This window comes from Metschnikowia bicuspidata (genome assembly GCF_001664035.1).
Source record: "Metschnikowia bicuspidata var. bicuspidata NRRL YB-4993 chromosome Unknown METBIscaffold_3, whole genome shotgun sequence".
Lineage (NCBI taxonomy): Eukaryota > Fungi > Ascomycota > Pichiomycetes > Serinales > Metschnikowiaceae > Metschnikowia > Metschnikowia bicuspidata.
Window position 1 is genome coordinate 2,491,046 of NW_017387733.1, and position 20,115 is coordinate 2,511,160.

The following is a 20,115-nucleotide window of genomic DNA, read 5'->3' on the forward strand; positions in this document are numbered from 1 at the left end:
CGCGGCCGATCCTGCGAGGCCTAGGTCTTCCCCACAATGTCAAATCAGGGCTGCTTTAAAACGAGATAGAGAATGGAACAAAAGCTTCTCCCACATCGAGTGATATGCAGAACTCGTAAAAGATTGGAGATTATCGAATCAAATCTCATCAAAAGCTCCTGATCCTTGGCATCGAGCGTTGGTGGGGGAGAGCATGCAGTGTGGGGTAATGTCGACGAATCGCGAAGTGGGGCGAATATAAGCAGACCATTACATCATCTTACTAAATTCTTTAAGATCCACTTCCGCACGCATGTCGTGTGTGAAAGCCTTTAGCCAAGGCTGGAATTTGTCGACGTAAACATCCTTCTGGATATATGTTTCAACCGAATTTAAGCGGTGGTGTAGGTCATCCCAGTCCTCGTCGAAATTGAAACTCTCGGACTTTAAACGTAAAATGCTGACGTAATTACTCAAAGCTGTCCCAAACTCTTCACTGCTTCTGAGAAAGGCATACGTAAGTTCGAGGAGCTCAAAGATTTGGTGCACAAATGATTTGCCACTGTGGCGACCGCATGCGTCTTCTCGAAGAAGTTTGCAATCGGAGACACTCTTAAGATACGCAATGTGAGTTGCGGTTAAGTCATCAATGGTAAGACTATTAGTGTTTTGATGAGCAAAAGTCGAAGTTTGCAACCCAGTCAAAAGTAAGGATTGATCTCGATTCCTCAAAAAACTGGAATCCAATATAGAAAGTTTTGAGGTTTCGCCTAAAACACCTTTCTTGAGAACATGGGCCTTTGACGTACAAGTTTGAAAGAGCTTACGTACAACGTGCTCATTGAAACTGTTTTCAACCAAATCGAAAGACACAAAATTGAGGATAGCGTCTATGAGCATTGCAAACCTATGGCGGATCAAGCATATAATCCGAAGAGATCTAGTGAGCCATTTTAGCCGCCGATCGCTCCATTCGCTTGTTGCACCTTGCGAAGCTTTTAGCTTCATTTTTATATGCCGCAAGTGTTGCTTATGAAACTCTTGGAACAGCAGAAAGTGTTCTCGGAGAAGAAATTGATAGTGCTTTAGGCCCCATAAAAAGTTGAACAACCTCAAGTACTGAGTGTTTTGATCTTGATAATTCAATAAAGCTTCTAATGGGGGTTCTGGTGCACTGTATGCCAACGTGAAGACATCCCAACCGATTGTTCCGTGACTCAAGTCCAAAATCCTGGCGTCTATTCTTTTCTGATATTTTGGGGAGAGACATTTGATGGAAGACAGGTCGATAGAATCGATTAAAAGCTCAGAGAGACGTGCCGATGTCAACGAGGAGGCCAGTTCGCTGAACATTTGGGCACCTTTGGCAGTGACCGCATTGACAAAATCACTAGATTCCATTAGCATGACACGCTTAATAACGAGCAAATGTGAATAAAACAGATACTTTGAATGGACCACCTGTGTAAAATACTCAAGAACCTCTTCGTACTGCCGATCAATCATGACTTGAAGTTTATTGGCGCTCATGGACATAAGGCCACCTTGGGTCGCGGAAATAAATTGAAAATAGCGCAGGGCAAATTCGTTCACCCAGTCAAGTTCTTTGCAATACTTTTCCAAAAACACTAGTGTTTTACCGATCTGGAACATTTTCGTGAAGATCTCGTCATCAACCTTCAAGAACACAGGGAGTTTTTTGGGGTCGTACTTAATAATGTCATTGATGTGATTTTCCTTTTTGTCAAAGGACACAAAAAACTCGTCGCTCTCATCAATAAGCTCACCTCTTACTATCCAGTGCTGGAGGTATTGATAGTAAGGCGTAGAAACATCGTCGAAGAGGTTGCGTGCAAGTTGCTCGATCCTTATGTCGCCAAACTGCGAGAATCTGTATACTTCGAGCAAAAACTCAAACCCATCAAGCTCGGCAAGACGGCTTTTCAAGTGACCCAAGAATCGTAGATTGTGAGTCTGGTCCTCGAGCGAGTCTAGAAGTGCAAGTAGAGTTTTGGGCGCTGTCCTGAATATACCCTCGATGGTATCGGCATAGAAGACTAAGTATCTTTGAAGGTAAGTGAGAAAAGCAGTAGTTATGGGTGAGTTTATGCTTCCCCGACAGGAGTCTAGAAACACGTGCAAGCTTTTCCCCAAAAGAGCGGGCTCTAAGATATCAGTCAAAAGCTGTGTGTAGCTCGTGTTCACCAGATCCGGTATTTCGATGCTTCCAAAATCCCGCAGGAACCTCAACAAGTTCGTGTCTTGGCCGGCAAGGGTATGTCGAAGCGACGCAAGAAGTGCCTGCTCATCTAGCGTCTTATAGTACGGGTCTATGAGCTCCGGCATGGTCGAATTTGAGGGCAGCACGCGTTGGTGTGGGCTGCTGGAAAACGGAGACAAAACGCGCCCAGGTGGGACAGGTTTGAAAGCCATGTGAGGGAATTTGTCGCTGTCAGGAGAAGATTCCGATGGGCAAAGCCGGGATAGGTGGATCAAGTTTCGCGTAAACGAGTCAGGCAGACTCGGGTGCATGAACGCGTCCACAATTCCTTGGAACTCTCGCCAATCATCAGCCCGGTTTTGCTGGAGGAAGAGCCTGTGGTACTGGTCTAGAATCTGCGGTAGTGGTTTTGCGGAGACAGCCGAAAATGGGCGCGTTATATGAGTAGTGAGGTCGTTGACTAGAGTGTGGACATGGGGCGATTCACGATCGGAAGGTGCAAGCGAGCCTACGAGCCTGTTCAAATATAGCCGGACAATATCCGGGTCTCCGGACGCCATATGAAGATATTCACTTGCTGGGGAGTGTAGAAGATAGAGACTCGTTGTGTGTTCTTGTTTGTTGATACTTGCACCATCGCGCGTTCGTGGGAGGTGCACACAAGCTGCGGCCCTCCAAACAAGTCTCTGCTGAACTTTGCCAAATAACAGAGCATGGCTCAGGGTAAAATACATGCATAGAATACGAATTCATATAGGGGCCATGCATACGGCGAGCTGGCAAAGAATGACGGAATGAATCTTGACCCGAAAGCTTTACAAAGAACAACCCAACCTTCGGGTCTGAGACGCGTCCAGTATACGCTGAACGTATCCGTATAAGTAAACTGACATTCTACAGAATATGTGCAACGCCTGATCTTGTATCACAAGCAGGTGGAATTGCTAGCATATCGCTAGTCTTGAGAATATCCATTTCTGGGCATCCTATGTAGAAAAAAAAAAAAAAGATATTTTTTGTTTTGAAAGTTTGCTTTCTCGGGCATCAGATTTTGACGCCGGAACTCACCTCATTAGGGGCAATAGATGGCTCAACAACATTCGAGTTCAAGTCCGCGTCTGTCAATGCCAACTGAGCGTCTGTCCAGATGTGGTCAACCGACGCAGGCTCCGCAGTACCAACGCCACACAAACCTCCAGCTCTCTGCCAATCAGAGGTTCTCAGTAAGTTCAATTCAGTGAAGACACTGTCCACAGCATTGATCAACTCGGTAGCAATAGTAGGACCGTGGCCTGGGGTTGCCGTGATTCTCAAGCGCTCCTCGCCAATTGGCACAGTGGGGAAGTTGATGGCTTGCACATAAATGTTGTGCTTTTCCAAAAGCAAGTCGGAAGCTTTCTTTGCGTCCCTGGCGTTACCCACCAACACAGGCACAATGTGCGAGGGGTTGGGAATCACGGGGATTCCAAGTTCATTCAAGTTGTTCTTCACGAACCTGGTGTTTTTCTGCTGGGCAATTCTGTCTTTCAAGGTGGCTCTCTGGTGTCTGATCGAGGCAGTTGCACCGGCCATGACGGCTGGTGGCAAAGACGTAGTGAAAATGAACCCCGGGGCATAGGATCTGAACCAATCGATCATGTTCCGCTTTCCCGTGATGTATCCACCAACAACACCATACGCCTTACCCAACGTGCCGGTAACCATGTCAATTCTGTTCATGACAGAATCCTTCCTGATGCTGTTCAAACCGGCCTGCAAGTGCTCCTCGAAGTTCAAGTGCTCCGCGACACCAGCACCATGAGGACCGTACATGCCAACGGCGTGCACCTCGTCCAAAAAGGTCAACGCTCCATATTTATCGGCCAAGTCACAGATAGCTTCCAATGGGGCAATTGAGCCGCACATCGAGTACACAGACTCGAACGCTATCAACTTGGGCACCGACTTGGGGTACTGCGCCAAGCGGCGCTCTAAATCCTCCAAGTTGTTGTGCTTGAAGATCTCTTTTTTGGCCCTCGAGTTGCGGATACCTTGGATCATAGACGCATGGTTCAACTCGTCCGAAAAAATGACCAAGTCCTTCATCTTTTGTCCTAAGATGGAGAGCACTGCATCATTGGCAACAAAACACGAGCTGAACACCAACGAGGCCTCATGCTTGTGCAAAGCAGCAAGCTCAGACTCCAACTTGATGGCGTGCATGTTGTGGCCCGCAATGTTCCGGGTTCCTCCAGCCCCAGCTCCATACTTGTCGAGGGTGTTCTTCATGGCCGAGATCACCTTGCTGTTTGTGCCCATGCCCAAATAGTCGTTCGCACACCAAACAGTGACCCGGTCTGCCTCTTCGGACAAGTGGGCCTTGGGAAACTCGCTGGCCAACCTGTTGATGTTGTTGAAGTACCGGTACGACTTGTCTTGTCTCTTCTTCACAAGCTCTTCGTCAAGAAAGCCCTCGTAGTCAAAGGCGTTCTTGTTCGAAACGTTATCCACAACATTCAACTTACCTTTGACCAAGTCCTTCTCAGAGTACGAGTAAAACTCAGACACTTTCTCCGAAGAGAAGGAGGTGGCGGAGGCACTGGATGCCTTAAGAGTGTTTGAGGATGACGAGTATTCTCTGGCCTTCAACGCAGTACCAGCAAAAGGACAAGCTTTGGCATGCTGGGACAAGGTGGAAAGGCGACTCATTTGGCGGAGAGCCTGGGTGGAAGTGGCGCTAACAAAAGGACATGCCTTGATGGAGGCACGAGCAAGAGATTCCATTTTTCAGCAAGACGTGTTTTTTACCAGCTCTTCAAAAAGCTTGTTTTTTAGTTTTTTTTTTTTTTCGGAGTCTGTAGTCTTCGCCTTTGGAACTGAAAGAGGGCTTTATTCTAAGAGTTTGGGGATGACAGAAGTATCAAATTTTCAAAAGTGCCGTTCAACCGGGAGCTGCGACGATCTTACGAATCACCTGGATGCATGAGCATGTCCCATACCGGATATAAAGTTTCGCATGGTTAAGCGTGTTCCAGCTACGACTTGGAATTAGACTTTGTTTGGAAAAATAAACTTCTTCTGTGTAGATACTCCATTCACATTCATACTGATTCCGGAATTTTCGAGGACAGGATAAATAACGTAGACGTGTAATATCACAAGGGTATTTTGAGCTTAGCCGGAAGATTTAACTCGAAGCGGAAACTTTTGAGGCCTTTAAATGCACCTGTGTCATGTGATTGGTGGCAGACAGGATTCATCTATTGTCACCTATCCCCGGACAGGAACTGCCTATTGTCACAGTTCTCAAGAGAGGAGCAGCTTCATTCCTCTAGCAGAAACAATATTATGGGCCCACTTTTGAGGTGGTCAACCAGGATGTAAAAATATTGTGTTGGCCTGGCAAATTCTTGTCTGCCTTTAATTGTCTTGCATAGCTTTATACACCCAGCGCACAGTCGCCATAAGTCTCACAACTCACCCACAGCTTGTCCTTTCAGCCGAGTTCTGGATTCCGATATACCTGGTCTGTTTTTTAAAAGAAAGCCAGCGTCTCGAAAAATGAGCTGAATTTAGGCGTTCTTCAACTTATCTTTCTTCAAACTCCACAAAGCCACCTAGAATTATGCATCCAGCATATCATGCGGCAAAAACAAAATCGCGCAATTTCCCAACCGAAAATATTCACTAAACTTCAAAGAAAAACAGGTCACATGAGAGCCTAATTCATAGTGAGGCTTAGACTTCAAAAACATTCATTAAAAATGAAACGACCTCGGTGAGGGTCGAACTCACGATCTTAAGATTAACAGTCTTACGCCTTAGCCAACTTGGCCACGAAGTCGTTCTTGCGAAAACCGTTTTGATCATTTATATCCAAACAGTATTGAAGACAGAACAAACACAACTTTCTCAAATCGGAGCTGGTTTTTGTTCCACATCCACCGTAAAGTTTTTCCAATGAAATTCAACTGTCTTGGTTCTCGCGCCATACGATGAAAACTACTACAGGAGACCTATCCTAGGAGTCGATGACGTAATATCCAATACGTAAACAGATACGTGCCATGAGGACTGTCCAGGCCGTGCCTAACGGAAGGGGACGGGCCGAGCTAAGACACTTGGTACGTATCTGGGAGCTGTTTGAAGGTTTTTTTATATATGTTATTTATATGGTTTTAATGAGATAAATCTACCAAAAGAGCAAAAAGAAAGAGGTAGGTTTTTTTTTCATAGTTTCTCGTTATTTATCTTTTAGTAGTGGGGTCTTAAATTCCTTCAGTGACACCCTACAATATGATGTTCCTTTCGAAAAAATGGACTCGCCTCTCTCTCTCTGGGCATTCTTACCCTTCCATAAATTTGTTCCTTTGAAAAATTCCTGACAACGGAGGAAGTAGATGGAAGACAGTCCTGGACATGTTGAAAGGAAGGTGATGGACCGAATTTCGACACTAGGGACGTATTTGGAAGCTGTCCAAAAGTCTTTTATACAACTGAATAGTTTTATATCCTTTTATTAGATAAATTCACCAAAACAAGAAAAAAGAAAGAGACGGGAAGAGTTTCAAGAGTAGGTACGTATCTGGTTGCTGTTTAGAGGTTTTCCATATTTTATCTTAGAGTTTTGTTCCTCCAATCTAATAGAGCTCAGATGAGCAAAAAAAAATTTAGCTTTTGTGAATGGATGATTACCACGAAAGACTAGACCTATGAATTGTTGAAGGAAGGCTAATCACGTAAATATGCATGCTTAGATGACCCTCCAGGGCGTGAGTTCCTTAGGAGGACGGCCTCCCTTTTTACACTAGGATCGTGGTTAGAACCAGGTGAAAAGATTCTATACCCATTGTTCTTATCTTCTAAAAACAGCCATGGGCTCGTTCATCTTCTGTGGAGCGGTAAAAACTTTCCTTTAGAAGACTAGATCATGAGCCACAGACCTTGTTCCCCATACCCCTGCAAATTACTAAATGGCGTAATTCAACACAAACACTAACAATTGATGAAAATTTACCCAGAAGAAGAAAGAGCAAATAAATTTATTCTTCAATTCTCTGTTAGCTCGTCTTGTACTTCTGGTCATTCGTAGAATTGCTGCGCGGTGACTTACTTCTAAACTAAATTCATCAATGAAAAAATGAAACTTGAATGGTTGGAACTGTAGCATTTTTTAAAAGCTTAATTTCAAGACAGTAGTCGCTTGATAGTCACAAATTTGGTCACGTGAACCAAAATGTTACCATTCTATCTGACCAAGTTGAGAAGAGGCTCTTATCACGAGTTTTCGAGGTGACAAATAGACAGATGTCCTGGAAACAACTTGTATCGAAAGCATCAGGTATGCAATTTTTTTGTGCGATACCAAATTGGTTAATAGAATCTAAAGATGTTTCGTCAAACGAGACACGTGCATTAATATGAGGTATCTAATCGATATGAATTCTGACAAGATTCCCCTTCGTAGCTGTTGATCTGATGTATATGAAATTGAAAACTTGATATTATCCATATTTACAGTGGCTGTGACCCAACAGAACAAAAGAAGAAACCAGTCAATAACAATCCGCAGAAAACGACCACAAGAGTCACATCTTCTCCTGCAAGGAATAATGATCAGCGACGGTATCACGCGGCGAATTAGTTGCAGGAAGCACCAATGATTTTGGGCTCAGTGATCAGTGAAATGCAAGTCTGCATTGACTAATTCAGACTTTAAGCGCACCACGAAAAAATACTAGAAGCACCTTAGCGCTGACCTGTAAAAGAGAGGGAGAATTAATAGCGCACCGAGCCCAGCCAGACTAAAAATGCCTCTAAATAACAAATAGCAAGATGCGAGCTAAGACAATAGACTATGGCCCTACACGGCGGTGACAGGAATCGATTATTATATTTATTGCGTAATAAAACCTTCCCAAAATGAAACCCGGAGGTAGAACTATGTATTCAATTTGTTATTAAGTTGAACGAATAATTTACTCTTCGTCATCCTCGTCGTCCTCAGCGATAGAGTAGAACTGCAATTGGTATTGGTTTCTCTTGACGGCAACGAATCTGATCCAGTCTCTGAGCTGGTTCTTCTTCAAGTATCTCTTAGTCAAGTACTTCAAGTACTTACCGGAGAACTTGGCGGTGGAGACAACAACAACGTTGGTGCCCTCCTCAGTGACGGAGATAGACTCACCCAAGTTACCGATGATACCGTCAACCTTGATGTGCTCGACCAAGTACTTGATGTAAGCCTCCTGGTCGAAAACAGCGTTCTCGACTGGGGCAGAAGTGTCAACAACGAACTTCTTAGCAGCTTGAGTGTCCTTGGTGGTCTAGATATCTTGTTAGCCTACCGCACTATTATCGGAATACACACAGAGGTGTAGGAGATAAAGACAGCATAGCTACCCTAGACGGGCTTTAAAAGTGCTAAATAAATGTCATCTGTGAGCCTTTAGACAATACTGGGTGCATTGCCTTGTGTGGCACAAACAACGAAGCGTAACTCCCCCTTCGTAACTTAATTAGACCCATAAACCCGTCCGAGGCACACGAACTGATCGATATCCTCACGAACTCAAGTGATACATACAATTGGAGCCATTTTTGATATGTGATGAAGAGGTATGAAGACAAGTAGAGAAAATTTTCAGACACCTATCAAGGACTCACCGCGACTTGGGTCGTGCGCTGCTCAGCGATGGATGCCATGCATTTCCTGTTCGGCATCCCGGAATTTCTCGCAGCCCCTACTGCCAAGGGCACAAGCCCTAGCTGCGCGCGGGTGCGTGATCACTGAGTGCCGAAGGCGGCACATGATTCATTATGTGAGTCGCCCGCGCTCAGAGCTGTCAAGCCGCCTGGGTGACTATTGAATCATCCTCGGGCGACACATTCTCGGAGTTGGGCTCATGCGGGTTGGGCTCGAGAAACCCAAAACGCATCTAATCCAGCCAATAGTATCTGTTCCTTTGTAATAAGGTGTGAACAGAAGATATTTAGAAACAGCCTTTAATTAAATCACCTTTTCCGTTTTTTCTTTTTGATTTGCTTTTTACTGAGCAGTCTCTGGATAAATTTGCACCCACAATTCAATTAGAAATGAGACATTCGATTGCAAGACTCTTGCAGACCACGAAATCACCAAGACTGGTTCTTTCTGTAAATACCAGTTCTGTTGCATCTGGTATGCCTAATGTTTTGGACAGGGCCATAAAAGAGGGACCAAGACATGACTGGACTAGAGACGAGATCCGTGCGATATATGACACCCCTCTTCAAAAATTGATGTTCATGGCACAGCTCCAGCATCACAAGTATCACGACCCAAGTGAGGTACAATTATGCACTTTACTTAATATCAAATCTGGTGGGTGTACAGAGGATTGCAAATACTGTTCCCAGTCCTCAAGATACGACACCGGCACCAAAGCCGAGAAAATGATCAAGTTGGAAGAGGTCAAAACAGCTGCCATTAAAGCTAAGGAAAACGGATCCACCAGGTTTTGCATGGGTGCTGCGTGGAGAGATATGCATGGCAGGAAGTCTGGGTTGAAGAAGATTACAGAGATGGTAAAATGGATCAACGATGAATTAAAAATGGAGACTTGCGTGACATTAGGAATGGTAACCGAGGAGCAAGCCATTGTTCTCAAGGAGTCCGGGTTAACGGCTTACAACCATAACATTGACACATCCAGAGAACATTATCCAAAAGTGATTTCAACAAGATCCTATGACGACCGCTTGCAAACAATTAAAAATGTGCAGAGCGCAGGGTTGAAGGCATGTACTGGAGGCATCTTAGGGCTCGGTGAAACTGATGATGATCACGTGGGTTTTCTTTATACTTTGGCCACCATGGACAAGCACCCTGAATCTTTGCCAATCAATAAGTTAGTTCCCATTAAGGGAACTCCTATGGCTGAAGAAATTGAGAATATCCCCAAGTCGCTGAGTAAGAGCTTGCGTTTCGAGGCTATTCTCAAAACCATTGCCGCGGCCCGCCTTATTATGCCTGAATCTATCATCCGTCTAGCGGCTGGAAGATACTCTATGAGGCAACATGAGCAATTCCTTTGTTTTATGGCAGGGTGCAATGCTATTTTCACCGGCGAACAAATGCTTACCACCGCGTGCAATGGCTGGGAGGAAGATATCGCCATGCTTAAGAAATGGGGCTTGAAACCCATGAAGAGTTTCAAAAAGCATGAACTCAGAGTCCAGTAAATATTAGCTACATGTTTCCTCGCCCAATACATATCATTCAACAAAGTGCTAACTATAAAACGTGAATGTCAGCATGAAGATGAATTGTTACTATATCTCATCTCATCTCATTTACGAGCCTGTTTGTCCTGCGCCTAAAGATAAAGTGCAGCATTTCGGATCTGATTTCGCTTTTCCTGCACCGATTACCTGAACAATTCTCGATTTCCGAGTGAAAGATGAGTCAACTATCATCATAGGAAACGCCCTGAAAATGAGATATGGGTTGCCCTTGAGGAATTTGCAGTTCACTCGCGGACTTTCTTCCAGAAAACCCAATCAACCAGTCACATCAAAAAGGATCTGGCCGTCTGCCATCATATTTCTGGCTTTTGTTTCTGTTGGTGCCGCGTCTTATCTCTATGGCAAAAAACAAGTGCACGACAACCCACCAAATGATTTGTTCCCCTTCACTTCGACCACAAAACTCTCTCACATCAACTCTCCAAAATACTGTACGGATTCTGAGCTAGAAAAAGCAATCGCTGAGATCAAACTTATCATTGGCGAGAAAAACGTTACCAACAGCGAGGCTGAGATCAACGGGCATTTCGATAATGGTTTCACCACGCACCCACCGAAACCACATCAAAGAGCTAGATGGATCATATATGGCACCTCGACAAATGATGTTTCTGAAGTCATGAAAATCCTTCATAAATACAGCGTCCCTGTTGTCCCGTACTCTGGTGGTTCTTCCCTTGAAGGTCATTTTTTTTCCACCAGGCCTGGAGTCATTTTGGACACCAGCAAAATGGATAGAATTTTGCGTGTGAATAGGAATGACTTGGACGTAGAGTTGGAGGCGGGTGTTAATTGGGTAAAATTGAACGAGGAATTGACCGATGAACTGTTACTTTTCGGATGTGACTGTGGCTCTAGTGGCTTAATCGGGGGCATGGTAAATACTAACGCGTCTGGCGTCAATGCGTCTAAATACGGTGCTATGATTCAAAACGTCATTTCTTTGACAGTTGTCCTTGCTGATGGTACCATCATAAAAACAAGACAAAGACCTAAGAAAACTAGTGCCGGGTACAATCTTACCGGCTTATTTATAGGTAGTGAGGGCACATTGGGCATTGTTACCGAGGCTACAGTGCGTTTGCATGTGAAGCCTCAGAATGAAACTGTGGTGGTGGGCCAATTTCCTACTATTTTCGACACTACTCAAACTGTTGCTGAATTGTTTCGCCGCGGTATTAGACCTGAGGCCATCGAATTACTTGATAAAGACATGATGCACTGCATCAACTATAGTGGGTACTGGACAAAGGAATGGCTAGAGGTTCCTACGATTTTTTTTAAGATTGGGGGTCTCAATCAGAAGGTTGTGGGAGAAACTTTGAAAGTAGTGAAGGAAGTGTCTTTAGCCAATAACTGCAAGGACTTTATTTCCGCAGAGAGCAAAGAAGAGGGCGACGAATTGTTCAGTGCTCGTAAGGATGCTTTCTATGCTATTCTCAATTATGGCAAAAATGAGATTCATGAGGACGTAAGACTATGGGTCACAGATATAGCAGTTCCCTTATCAAAGCTATCATCTGTTTTAGAGCAGGTCAGAGTTCTCATTGAAAAGTCGGGCTTTCAGTCAGTAATTTTAGGGCATGTCGGTGATGGAAATTTTCACGCTGATATCTTCTACACCTCCGAGACCAAGAAAGAGTGTGAAAAATTAGTGAATGAAATGATGCTCGTTGGATTAGCAAATGAAGGAACTTCTAGTGGCGAGCATGGAATTGGGAACGGAAAGAGAAAATATCTTGATTTAGAACTTGGAGTGGATGCTGTTGACACAATGCGGAAAGTTAAGATGGCCTTAGATCCAAAAAGAATTATGAATCCAGACAAGGTATTCAAAATTGACCCCAAGGATGATGGTGAATATTGAAGACTGGCTCCTTGTTTCCTGTTGGGAGATGAATAGAGACATCGATCAAATCAATAACTTTTCAATTTTAAAAGGATAATAAATGACGTTGAGATGTAAATACACAATTTTATCAGATAAAATTTGACCTAATTTTCAAAAGTGCATATACTATATTTATACATATGGCAGATTCTCTTACTTGATTTTCAAGGACTAATTCAGAAATAACTACGATGTTCAAATTTTTCAGGGACATAATACCAATCATTCCACAATACAAATCAACTTTACTTTTTAATTTTAGGATATGAGAATGTATGATGCAGTCAACTGAGCAAAGAAATTATGGTCCACGCTTGATGTTTGGAATGTTCTTCCAATCTAAGAACCGACACGTCGGTCTCAGCCAAGAAATTCACAAAAGGAGTGCATTTAATGTACCAAGCAAGGTTCAGAAGCCCCGTCCTAAGTTATAGTAAGTACAATACCAAAAGCACCAGCTGCACTGATTTATCAAGATGTTTGAGACATCCTCTCTTCGACAATCTGATCGTCAGTATGATTGGTTTGATGAAGTTGCATAACCAGAACAATATTTTTGGTTGGAAAAATTTGCCTCAACTACGGCAAGTGAATTTTTGATGGGTAATCCGCTTATCATTATTAGCGAGCGATTACTATACGTGGATAAAGCCCTGTACTTTGAGCATGAAGAGCAACCATCTTCAATGCTATCTCTTTGGAGTGTAGCAAAGCTATTGAGATCGCACACTCGCGGTTTTATGTGAAAATATTTGTGAAAACGAATTACTCATCACAAATTACAAAGTGGCTTTTAAACTTGGGCTGAGGTCCAAAAGTTGGGTCAAAAACTGCGCATATAAACTGCGGGGAAAATACTCACTATGGTTAGGAGTCCCAAGAATTCAACCTGTCAAAGTGTTAACGAGGCTTTTTTTGGTATTTTAAAAAGTTCATACGGTAACGAACAATAAGATAAGCAGTTGCGTAAAATCTCAAAGACATATATACTCCTTCCCAATAGATTATTGTTTTGATTTAAAGAGAATCATCATTAATGTATTTTTTTCTTGTCGAGTCAGGCGTACGACGACATTGCATCACTCCTGTCGCAAACATACCTGTTCATCTCCCGGAATTTCGGGCTAATTGCAGGAACGTGTGTGCGGTGAATCGTGCTTGTATGAGCCGAGCCTCAATGAAGAAAAATACGTATCAAATTCAGCAAGGGACTTGAATGGTATACCTTGTTGTGACTTCATAAAGCCACGGTTCATTCTCGGGCTATATTAAAAAAAACCGTGGCGGTTCTGCGGATTCTGCTCAGCAGAAACGCTTGGGGTTTCTCTTATCTCTATAGAGGAACGCGCACGGAAATCGCCTTATCTTATCACGTGGTGCGCCGCGGTGACCTCTCGGAGTAATTGCCGAAGGTGCGCTCCCTTCCGATCTCCGGCTTTTCCGTCACGAAATCAGAAAACAAGCTGGAGCGTGATCCTACGCATTCATACTGCCCAGGCCGGCCCTTCATTTCTAGAACGCTCTTTTGCAGTCTATCGACTATATTTCAGCTGACTGCTTATCAATTTCGGTACTTATTCGGAACATAGCCGCAATCTAATTCAGCGCTCCGAAAAGTTTTTTTCTCGTCCCCAGCTATCGCACAAGAACGCTCTTTCAGTACTTATCTGAACTTTTTCGCCATATCGGTGGCCGGTTGTCCCCTGCCTAACTCTTTTTTTTTTTGCAAGAACTTCTAGTTCAGATATCTGTCTGAAATTGCCTCGCTAATACGTGCAGCTTTCCTCTCGGTGTTATAATTAGCAGCGTATGATGGCCATTGATTGTTCTTCGGCAAACAACTTGCGAAATACGCTTGACAACTTGTCCATAAGTTCTTCACCTGAGCCCGTCCAAGATTGCGAGTCCTCAAGCATGCACCCACAGACGACAAGATCGCTTCTCTCCAAGTCATTGGCTGGCGAATGTCACAGGGAAAGCGCTGCTCCGGATCCCCAACAGTTTCGTATAGGTGAGGACGATGTGTATTCGTCTTACGGTCATCCAGAACCCTCGCTTCTCGCTACGTCTATTGGCAAAGATCATGATGGTAGGCTAATACCATCTAGTTCCACGATTTCGCTCTTATCGTTGAACAGTAACGTGAATGGAGGCTCACTTTTAACGCATCCAGAAACTTTCAATACCAGCGTGAAAGGTTCGGTCCCAGGGCTCACTCACGCTAACCCGGATCGTGTTAGCTCTTATACAAACTTGAGATCGAGAAACTCGATTACACATCTAGGCCAGCAGCGATTACAGCCTTATCATAAATTATCTTCCCCTATAGCACCCTCCCTGGGGGAATTCAGCATCATCTCGAGTCCGAAAACTATACCCTGGGGTAAAAACCAGATGACCACGCCGGACTCCCCGAATTTAAACCCTACCTCTTTTGGAGAATCGCCGTCTAGATTCTGGCTTAGTGCACAAACGCCTCCGAAATCGCTTACAATGCCCAAACACAAAAATCAATTCGTCGGCCCTCTGGGCTTTGCCGTGACACCATTCCAACAAAAGAATCAACAAAAGCATGCTTTCACAAACACAATCAATATCACCAGAGGCGGTGATTCACCAGTTCTCATTCCGGTTCAGACGCCGATCGAAGACATACCAATGACGCCACTATATCTCAACTCAGAAGGAAGCTACTTCGCAGATTCAAATGGCCCGAGGGATTACGGCGAGGCGAGAGCGGATTATTTTTCAGGCGCCAATGAGTCTCTTTTGGAAGAAAAGGAACAAGCGCTGTCTGATTCCGAGGATCATAATATGGATTAAGCCATATAATAGATAGATGCAAGATTCAAGAATTGTAGAATTGCTAGGTAGATCAGTTTCGTCTATGCAAATCAAAGTGAAAACATAAAACAGAACACGAAAAGGTTTGTCCCGAGCATCTGGACCTTCGTCAAGCGACAAAACGCACTGACCCAAGACACGATTTACAAGTGAAACATGTAAAAAAAAGAAGCTTTTTGCCAGCATTTGCCTCCAGTTGCGCCTGGTGTCATAATCTGCAATCAATAATTTCGATTCTCGTTCACTCCATTGCAAGGTACTATTTTATTTGGCGCGCCTTAGAGTAGATAAGCTCGCACTTGCAGTGACTTTCGTTTCCCCTTCTTCATCATGTCTACCTACGAATGTGTGTATGAACCCATCATAAGAGTCAAATAATTTTCTAGCACAAAAGCTAACCCTTGTAGCTGACCATAATTTAAACACAAGCGAAAGCATCAATTCTCAGAATGATGGTAGGAGACAATATCATTCGCTCTCTAGTGCCATCGATGCGTTTCTAACCACCACCGCAGCTTCCAATCGAGAGCGATTGAGTGGACGGGAAATTTTTGAAAATGCCTTAAGGATGATGGGAGATGAGGAGAACTCTGAGGTGATCCAGCAGTTTTTGCAGAACTTGGATAGCGAAGGCACAGAAATAAACACGTCTGTGGGGGTTGACGATGCGTTTTTAGATGCATTGGAGAGAGTCGACTTGGACAGTTTATCTGAGACAGCAGACTGTCCTATCTGCACTAACAAATTTGTGCATAACAAGTACCCTTTGATCGTGAAACTTCCGTGCTTTACTAATGGGAAGTCATCGAAACAACATATCTTCGATATGGATTGCATTGCACCATGGTTGAAAGTCAACTCCACATGTCCGATGTGTCGTTGTGATATGCATGATGCAAAAAAGGCCCGAAGAGAGCATTTGGAAGCTGAGCTAAGACGTGCCCGTGAGCAAGAAGAGGAAGACGAAGAAGACGATGACAGAGGCCTTTATGGTTGATATTCAAGCATGCAATCCATTTTTTAATCATTACTATATACATGTCTAAAAATACATTACTTGCCCTCCTTCATGGACTCTTTGAAAGCGTCTGAGCTCAAGAGTTCCTGTACTTTCTTACCCACTGGGTCCTCCATGTTGTCCTGGTAAGCCCGAGGCAATTCCATCTCCTCGGCAGTCAACTTGCTCATGGTCTCGGCGTAATCAAGAGACTCGTGTGTGAAAACCAGGGCTTTGCGATGAACACTCTCTAAGGCATACTTGCTTGTGTAAGATAACCACAAATCGACAATCTCTGGATTGGCGTCAAAGGCCACTAATCTACGTTTAAAAGTGGTTCTGAAGAAATTCTCCTTCGACTTAGCTTGGGCGAAGGGCGATCTGATCACAGTGTAAAGTTTCTTTTCTGTCTTTACTTTTTCGATATCCGACGCGGGGATGCCCAAGTAAAAGGCTGCTCTTGCAGTGAATTCAGCCATTCTGAGAACCTCGGTCTCGTCATATCCGCTGAAATTAATTTCGGCGACCTTGTGGCCGTGGGTGGGTTCTAATTTCAATGGCTTATACTTCAACAACTCAACGTTGAGGGGAACAGGCCTTTTCGTGAATGGGTCCACCTCATTTGGTTTGATCAATTTGGGCTCGAAGTCAATGTCTTTGTTAAGTAGACTCTCGGTGAAACGTTGGTCTTCCAACTCCTTCACCTTTCTCTTTTCCACCAATTCTTGCGGCGAGGAAAAGCTTTTAGCAGCCGGATTTTTGACACTTAAAAGACGTGAGCTTGTAACAAGTTTTCGCGAGGACACACGAGCGCTTCTTGCGTAGCTGGCGAGCATTTTATGGTGTAGATTGTAAACCTTCGTTGGCCAATTGACAACACATGTGACGGAGAAAATTTTAACCTGCAGTGCTATATGTGGTCACGTGAGAGACTTCAAGCGACCCAGCTGAACTTTACAAATTCTAGACACAAGACGCCGTCTTTGTGTGTTCATTGGGTGGCCAAAGACAGAAGATCATATTACAATTTTGGTCGTCTAATATAGTTCCAAAGATTTTTTCGACTGCTCTTCCTCCGGGCTGGGTGCTCTGATATCTTGTTCCTGTGCGCGAGGTACATGTGAAGTGCTCTTCTCGCATCCGCAAGCTTATCACCGTGCCCGTACTAGATTGAAGATGGGTAAGGCAAGTAAAGACAAGAGAGATCTCTACTACAGAAGAGCAAAAGAAGAGGGTTATCGTGCGAGATCTGCATTCAAATTACTCCAGATCAATGAGGAGTTTGACATATTTTCAGGTGTGAAACGAGTAGTGGACCTATGCGCAGCTCCAGGCTCATGGTCACAGGTCTTGAGTCAAGAGTTGAACAAAACCCCAGGTGAGGATAATGCCAAGATCGTGGCAGTAGACTTACAGCCGATGGTTCCAATAGAGGGCGTCACGTGTCTCCAGGCTGACATTACCCACCCAAAGACACTCCAGAAAATTCTTGATTTGTTTGGAGGCGAGAGTGCGGATTTCGTATGTAGCGATGGGGCACCCGATGTCACAGGTCTCCATGACTTGGACGAATATATCCAGGCACAACTCGTCTTGTGTGCCTTGCAACTCACTTGTTGTATCCTAAGGCCAGGCGGAACTTTTGTGGCCAAGATTTTCCGTGGTAGAGACATCGATCTATTGTACAGCCAATTTGGATATCTCTTCGATAGAGTCGTTTGCGCTAAACCCCGCTCATCTCGAGGAACCTCGCTCGAAGCTTTTATTGTGTGCACAGGTTACAGGCCCAGGCCGGGCTGGAATCCGAAACTTGATGCTACCAAGTCAACCGAGGAGTTTTTTGAAGACGCAGATATCGCAAAGAGCTACATAATGAAGAACATGGAGCTCCCGTTAGATGAAGAGAGGTCAATCGCGAAATTTGTCTCTTGTGGAGACTTGAAAGATGGAGACTCAGACGCCACGTATACACTCAATTCAAGTGTGGAACAGCGGAATTTGCAACCAGTGCAACTGCCCACGGCGCCGCCCTATAAAAAGGCTTTGGCCATGAAAAGGAACGGCGAGTTAGTCATTAAGTAATATTGTTGTATTTGTACATTACAAAAAATTAGTGAGCAACATTGAAATCGACAACAGACTTTAAGCAGAAGTCTCTTCACCCTTGACTAAAGCATCTGGCTTCAAGGTAGGGAACAACAACACCTCTCTGATGGTGTTGGAGTTCGTCAAGAACATGGCCAATCTATCGATACCACAACCCCATCCAGCGGTTGGTGGCAAACCATATTCCAAAGCGTTGCAGAAAGTCTCATCCACCATTTGGGCCTCGTCGTCACCCTGGGCCTTCTGTCTGGCCTGCTCCTCAAACCTAGCTCTTTGGTCAAATGGATCGTTCAACTCGGTGTAGGCGTTACAGATCTCCTTAGTGGCAACGAACACCTCAAATCTCTCACACAAACCTGGAATATTTCTGTCCTTCTTGGCCAATGGAGACATCATTTGAGGGTGGCCAAAGATAAAGGTTGGGTTGATGGAGGCGTCCTCGAGCTCGCCAACCAACTTGTCCAACATTCTGGCGTTGGTCAATGGTGGAGTGCAGTCGAGCTTGTTGTCGATCAAGATTTGCTTCAAGAACTTACCGGTTTCCTCTGTGTGCAACTCGTCTCCTGGTGGGAACTTGACGTTGTAGACCTTCTCCAACTCCTCAATCATATTGACTCTCTTCCATGGTCTGGTGAAGTCCAAGGTCAAGGCCTTGCCATCTGGGCCGTCTGGGTGATAGGTGAGCTTGTAGTCACCGGTGATCTCCTTGACCATCTCTGAGAACATCAACTCGGTCATGTCCATCAAGTCGTACACGTCGGCGTAGGCCTGGTAGAACTCACACGTGGTGAACTCGGGATTGTGAGTCATGTCAATGCCCTCGTTTCTGAATTGACGGCCAATCTCGTACACTCTGTCCATACCACCAACGACCAATTCCTTCAAGAACAACTCAGGGGCGATTCTCATGTACATTTGCATGTCCAAGTCATTGTGGTGGGTGATGAAAGGCTTGGCCGTGGCACCGCCAGCAATCACGTTCAAAATAGGCGTCTCAACCTCGACGAAGTCCCTCGTGTCCAAAAATCTACGAATGTAAGAGATAATGGCAGATCTGACTCTGAAACGCTCTCTGACGTCGTCATTGACAATCAAGTCCAAGTAACGCTTTCTGTATCTGTTCTCCTGGTCCTTGAAGCCAAAGTGCTCGGTAGGCAACATGTGCAAACAAGGAGTCAACAACTGGATCGATGCAGCAAAGACAGAGAGTTCTCCCTCACCTCCCTTGGCTGGTGCGGTTCTTCCTGGGTACCCAGTAACACCGATAATGTCACCTCTTCTCAAGTTGTCATGCTCCTTTTCATAAACCTCCAAAGATTCGGCGTCCTGGGCTTGGGCCATCACTTGCATCTGAACACCGTCACCCTTCAAGACGTAAAATCTCAACTTAGAACCAGCCTCTCTCTTAGTCATGATTCTACCAGTGATTTTCACTTCCTGGTCCTTTAGGGTCTCGCCTCTGGCCAACCTTTCGTACTTCTTGACAAACTCAGGCACGGTCAAAGTACGAGAGAACTTGTGTGGGTAAGGGTTGAAGGCCTCGGAATCTTTCTCGTTGGCCTTTCTAAACTCCTCGATCTGGCGAGATCTGATGTCGTAGTATTGGTTAGGATTCAAGTCGGCCATGATGTCCTTTTTCTTGGGCTGTTTGTTGACATTGTTCTTGGCCTTCTCGGCCTTCTTGGCCTCGATCTGTCTGGTCTTTTGTCTCTTTTTCAACTCAGACTTCGACACTTGTTCTCCAGTGACGTCATCCAAGTAAGTCTTGGCGACTTGCTCCGCAACTTCGTTGACAGGGTCTGACATTTTCGG

At 44.6% G+C, this 20,115-nt stretch overlaps 10 protein-coding genes and 1 non-coding gene across 11 annotated transcripts; 5 read left to right on the plus strand and 6 right to left on the minus strand.

The window, feature by feature from the left end:
• Positions 1 to 249: 249 nt before the first annotated feature.
• Positions 250 to 2,760, minus strand: SPC98 (Spc98p; the record flags this gene model as incomplete). Its single annotated transcript, XM_018857558.1, has 2 exons — positions 250 to 698; positions 759 to 2,760. The coding sequence occupies 2 exons, from the start codon at positions 2,758 to 2,760 to the stop codon at positions 250 to 252; spliced, it is 2,451 nt and encodes an 816-aa protein (XP_018712240.1).
• Positions 2,761 to 3,244: 484 nt separating this feature from the next.
• On the minus strand, positions 3,245 to 4,963 carry HEM1 (5-aminolevulinate synthase; the record flags this gene model as incomplete). The annotated part of the gene is made up of 1 exon (XM_018857510.1): positions 3,245 to 4,963. The coding sequence occupies one exon, from the start codon at positions 4,961 to 4,963 to the stop codon at positions 3,245 to 3,247; it is 1,719 nt and encodes a 572-aa protein (XP_018712241.1).
• A 986-nt stretch (positions 4,964 to 5,949) lies between these two features.
• On the minus strand, positions 5,950 to 6,023 carry METBIDRAFT_t142. Its single transcript has one exon. It is a non-coding gene; the product is annotated as a tRNA-Asn (tRNA).
• A 2,134-nt stretch (positions 6,024 to 8,157) lies between these two features.
• On the minus strand, positions 8,158 to 8,777 carry METBIDRAFT_78610 (60S ribosomal protein eL22; the record flags this gene model as incomplete). The annotated part of the gene is made up of 2 exons (XM_018858904.1): positions 8,158 to 8,505; positions 8,766 to 8,777. The coding sequence occupies 2 exons, from the start codon at positions 8,775 to 8,777 to the stop codon at positions 8,158 to 8,160; spliced, it is 360 nt and encodes a 119-aa protein (XP_018712242.1).
• Positions 8,778 to 9,166: 389 nt separating this feature from the next.
• BIO2 (biotin synthase) lies at positions 9,167 to 10,439 on the plus strand. Its single transcript, XM_018856001.1, has one exon. It carries the CDS (start codon positions 9,275 to 9,277, stop codon positions 10,400 to 10,402), a length of 1,128 nt encoding a protein of 375 aa, XP_018712243.1. The 5' UTR covers positions 9,167 to 9,274; the 3' UTR covers positions 10,403 to 10,439.
• A 201-nt stretch (positions 10,440 to 10,640) lies between these two features.
• DLD2 (D-lactate dehydrogenase) lies at positions 10,641 to 12,500 on the plus strand. Its single transcript, XM_018856002.1, has one exon. The coding sequence runs from the start codon at positions 10,656 to 10,658 to the stop codon at positions 12,330 to 12,332; it is 1,677 nt and encodes a 558-aa protein (XP_018712244.1). The 5' UTR covers positions 10,641 to 10,655; the 3' UTR covers positions 12,333 to 12,500.
• Positions 12,501 to 14,168: 1,668 nt separating this feature from the next.
• Positions 14,169 to 15,179, plus strand: METBIDRAFT_12210 (uncharacterized protein; the record flags this gene model as incomplete). Its single annotated transcript, XM_018854192.1, has 1 exon — positions 14,169 to 15,179. One exon carries the CDS (start codon positions 14,169 to 14,171, stop codon positions 15,177 to 15,179), a length of 1,011 nt encoding a protein of 336 aa, XP_018712245.1.
• A 334-nt stretch (positions 15,180 to 15,513) lies between these two features.
• On the plus strand, positions 15,514 to 16,272 carry METBIDRAFT_32200 (uncharacterized protein). The gene is made up of 2 exons (XM_018856003.1): positions 15,514 to 15,546; positions 15,608 to 16,272. Exons 1-2 carry the CDS (start codon positions 15,531 to 15,533, stop codon positions 16,195 to 16,197), a joined length of 606 nt encoding a protein of 201 aa, XP_018712246.1. The 5' UTR covers positions 15,514 to 15,530; the 3' UTR covers positions 16,198 to 16,272.
• On the minus strand, positions 16,183 to 17,192 carry METBIDRAFT_32201 (mitochondrial 37S ribosomal protein uS10m). Its single transcript, XM_018856004.1, has one exon. The coding sequence runs from the start codon at positions 17,031 to 17,033 to the stop codon at positions 16,254 to 16,256; it is 780 nt and encodes a 259-aa protein (XP_018712247.1). The 5' UTR covers positions 17,034 to 17,192; the 3' UTR covers positions 16,183 to 16,253.
• A 181-nt stretch (positions 17,193 to 17,373) lies between these two features.
• Positions 17,374 to 18,279, plus strand: METBIDRAFT_41467 (tRNA methyltransferase; the record flags this gene model as incomplete). Its single annotated transcript, XM_018857405.1, has 1 exon — positions 17,374 to 18,279. One exon carries the CDS (start codon positions 17,374 to 17,376, stop codon positions 18,277 to 18,279), a length of 906 nt encoding a protein of 301 aa, XP_018712248.1.
• A 60-nt stretch (positions 18,280 to 18,339) lies between these two features.
• Positions 18,340 to 20,109, minus strand: KRS1 (lysine--tRNA ligase; the record flags this gene model as incomplete). The annotated part of the gene is made up of 1 exon (XM_018857556.1): positions 18,340 to 20,109. The coding sequence occupies one exon, from the start codon at positions 20,107 to 20,109 to the stop codon at positions 18,340 to 18,342; it is 1,770 nt and encodes a 589-aa protein (XP_018712249.1).
• Positions 20,110 to 20,115: the final 6 nt, after the last annotated feature.

Coding starts and splice junctions, on each gene's coding strand:
- BIO2 (XM_018856001.1), top strand. CDS start 9,275: ATGAGACATTCGATTGCAAGACTCTTGCAGACCACGAAATCACCAAGA.
- DLD2 (XM_018856002.1), top strand. CDS start 10,656: ATGAGATATGGGTTGCCCTTGAGGAATTTGCAGTTCACTCGCGGACTT.
- METBIDRAFT_32201 (XM_018856004.1), bottom strand. CDS start 17,033: ATGCTCGCCAGCTACGCAAGAAGCGCTCGTGTGTCCTCGCGAAAACTT.